At 41.5% G+C, this 2,932-nt stretch overlaps 1 protein-coding gene across 2 annotated transcripts; it reads right to left on the bottom strand.

The window, feature by feature from the left end:
* Window positions 1–303: 303 nt before the first annotated feature.
* Window positions 304–2,932, bottom strand: adcyap1b (adenylate cyclase activating polypeptide 1b). 2 transcript variants are annotated; one of them, XM_053437455.1, is made up of 4 exons: window positions 2,829–2,932; window positions 1,744–1,878; window positions 1,240–1,344; window positions 304–487 (listed from the first exon to the last, which is right to left on the bottom strand). In XM_053437455.1, exons 1-4 carry the CDS (start codon window positions 2,930–2,932, stop codon window positions 304–306), a joined length of 528 nt encoding a protein of 175 aa, XP_053293430.1. The 2 variants fall into 2 exon arrangements, with proteins under 2 accessions (XP_053293430.1, XP_053293432.1); XM_053437457.1 differs by lacking the exon at window positions 1,240–1,344.

Below are 2,932 nucleotides of genomic sequence, written 5' to 3'. Positions count from 1 at the left end.
AATGTCATTTTTTCTTTTTCTTTCTTTTTTTGTCGGGCATTTTGTTTTGTTTTCAACATCTCAACATGAAAAATAAAATATTGGTCCACAAAGTATAGCTGTGCGGTATCAAGTGCTTTTGTACAAAAAGAAAAAAAACGATATTATTATTAAAATATTCATTTTAATGGCTTTACTTCATACATAAATACATGTTGAAAGAACACAGGCGCAATCCACTGGTTGGTCAGATATATCTGAATGACTTTGATTTAACGACTGGATGTATATACACAGGAGGGCAGCTGGGGCGCTTTAGCAACGCTACAAATAGGCAAGTCGGCGTCCCTTGTTCCTAACTCTCTGTCTGTACCTTCGTCCCAAAACCGCTGCCAGGTATTTCTGCACGGCCATCTGCTTTCTATAGCGACTGTAGCTGTCGGTGAAGATCCCGTCCGAGTGTCTTTTGGATAAGGGCTCTGACTCGTCCTCCATGCTGTTGTCGTCACTGGAAAAGCCCAAAAAGAAATGCACACACGTAAATAAACGAACGAGGAAAGTCAAATAAATGTAGATAAACTTCTTCTCCTCTCAGCACACCCCTGCCCCTTTCTTATTTTTAAACCCAGCTTTGATCGTCTAGTTGCCAACAAATCATTAGAATTCAGTTATAGGCCTTTTGTCCTATTTCTTTTCTTTTAGTTTTTTTCGTTTGGGTTTTTAAACAAACGGGGGGAAACAAGCAAACAGGCAGAGTGTCCTAGGAGAAACTGTGATTTAAGTGTTTTTAGAAAAGTGAAGGAATTATTCATGAGGAGCCCATCGCTTATTCTGACGCAGGATTTTTTTTTTATACATCGTGCTGTTTTGGGTGGGGGGTGGGGGTTGGGGATGTGTGTGTGGGGAGGGAGGGAGAATCAATTTATAGATTAATCACATGTAACCCGCAGTTGTATTTGGGGCTTTCAGAAGAAACTGACCCCGCTCAATCACAAGGGAGGATTCATGAGCGCAGTGCCACAACAACAACAACAACAACAAAAACACTCACAAACAAAAACACACAACAAAATGTCAAATTGTTTTATGTAAAAGAGAGATTTAAATAATAAATGGATAAATCACGCACATTAAAATGGGAGACAGTGGTGCAGCAGCCTGAACTTGTGCAGCGGAGAAACATTATATAGATATACTTAAAAAAAAGAAGAGAAATTAAAAAGATGACTGCAGGTGAACGCTTATAAGAAATGCCCTTACCCTGCACGAATTGTCATCAGAGAATGCAGATAATGCCTCGCTGTTAACTGACCCAGGATCTCCCTCAAGGCTCTATCTAATTCTTCCTCAGCATGCCTTTCTGCTCTGAGATGATAAAACGCCAAAACACATAGATCATCAGTGACTTAAAATAAAAGCGCAGACAAAATGATCAGAAGTAGCCTAAAATGTCCCCCTCACCACCCCCCACCCCCTCCCTCAGGTCCAATATCACAACAGGCAAGGTGCAATTAAACCCGAGCCACATGGTCATTTTTACGCACCAGGCTTTTTTTTATCCATCCTCATTTGCCCGCCACCTTTTTTTTGTTTTTTGTTATGTTAAACAGTTTTTGAATCCACATTTTAGGCTACTCGGAGTGAAAATAACACTGAACAGATAACATGAGGAACTCTGGGGAAAACGCAAACAGCAAAAGAGTCATTAACACTGAATGTCCAGCAGCTCAGGGCTCTGTGGCTGCGGTGCGAAGGCGCATTTACCTCTTCTCTGGCGGGTAGTATAGCGTGTACGCGTCGTCGTTTAGGGAGGGTGGGCTTCGTATAGCAATCTGATCGCCATCAAAGCCCATGTCGGATAACGAATTCCCGTCCTCATCGAAGGCGTCGTTTTCCAGTCTGCAAATAAATAATATACAGAAAAGAGCAGAGCACAGATCACAAATCTGATCCGTGCACAAGTGGGACGCGGCAGAGGAGGGATGCCAAAATGTCTGCATCTGCTTCTAAAATCAGTGGGAGGTTTAAATGCATTAGAGACACAGCGAAGACAACGAAAAAATAAAAAATAAAAAAACAAGAACCTGTGGGTGTTTAAAAATAATTCCAGAAAACGAATAATCAAAATTCTAACCCAAAGAGATTTAAAATGTGTTAAATCTGCGCATCTTTATTTCTTCAATCTTTAAATGCATTATTTAATCGCAAGAATCTGTTTTAATTCCAATTTGGTGCCTCGGCGCTGAACACGGGCTACAGCACTCATTAATTATTTACTAATCGAAACAATGGATGTGAAATGGTCACGTTTAGCGTAGTCGTGCAGCCAAGATCTTTATTAAAAGAATGCTGCAGAGAAAGAAAAAATGAATTGGAGTCAATAACAACCACGCCCAAATTATGGATTATGCTTTTCCCAGAAAAAGGAGAATAAACCTCGCCGCTCTCCGATTCGTTTTGCCTCGCCTCTCCTTGGTGACGCCAGTCCACCGTCATCCCCTGGGCTATCCAGCGCATTGACTGCACTCTCATTTTTAATAAGGGGAGTTCTGTGAACCGTCCCACCGGACAGATACTTCTACGCAATTTCCATAATCATTTTCCACACACGACTAGCATTTTATGCGTGTGTGGAGATGGCCGCATCCGCCTTCTGTTGCCCCTTGCAATCCTCAATTAAAGGAAACTGCGCGCATTGTCTCTGTGCGTAATTACGCGCATTTATTTGGAATAAAGTGCACAATTCCCACCACCTCACGCTTAAATCACAATGCATCGAACAAAACAGGTTTCAGCTGCATTTAAAAAGTGTCAATGGATCATAATATCACATGGAAAAGCTCACCTACCTGATTTTAGGGTAACTTAGTCCGATAGGTGTGCAGAAGACGCTGTAGTGCATTAAGATTCCGTAGATGAGCAAGATTAAAGTCGCTTTACTCGATGTGGCCAT

This window comes from Pleuronectes platessa, chromosome 13 (assembly GCF_947347685.1).
Source record: "Pleuronectes platessa chromosome 13, fPlePla1.1, whole genome shotgun sequence".
NCBI classification, from domain to species: domain Eukaryota; kingdom Metazoa; phylum Chordata; class Actinopteri; order Pleuronectiformes; family Pleuronectidae; genus Pleuronectes; species Pleuronectes platessa.
The sequence above is the reverse complement of the archived record's forward strand: the minus strand, read 5'-3'. Positions and strand labels throughout refer to the sequence as shown.

Bases quoted from the DNA above. Each gene is read 5' to 3' on its own strand.
- adcyap1b (XM_053437455.1), bottom strand. From the start codon at position 2,932: ATGGCCACATCGAGTAAAGCGACTTTAATCTTGCTCATCTACGGAATC. The intron at 1,879-2,828 runs GTAGGTGAGCTT...ATTTATTTGCAG, and splicing joins CTAAGTTACCCTAAAATCAG to ACTGGAAAACGACGCCTTCG. The intron at 488-1,239 runs GTAAGGGCATTT...GGGCTTTTCCAG, and splicing joins CTGATGACAATTCGTGCAGG to TGACGACAACAGCATGGAGG.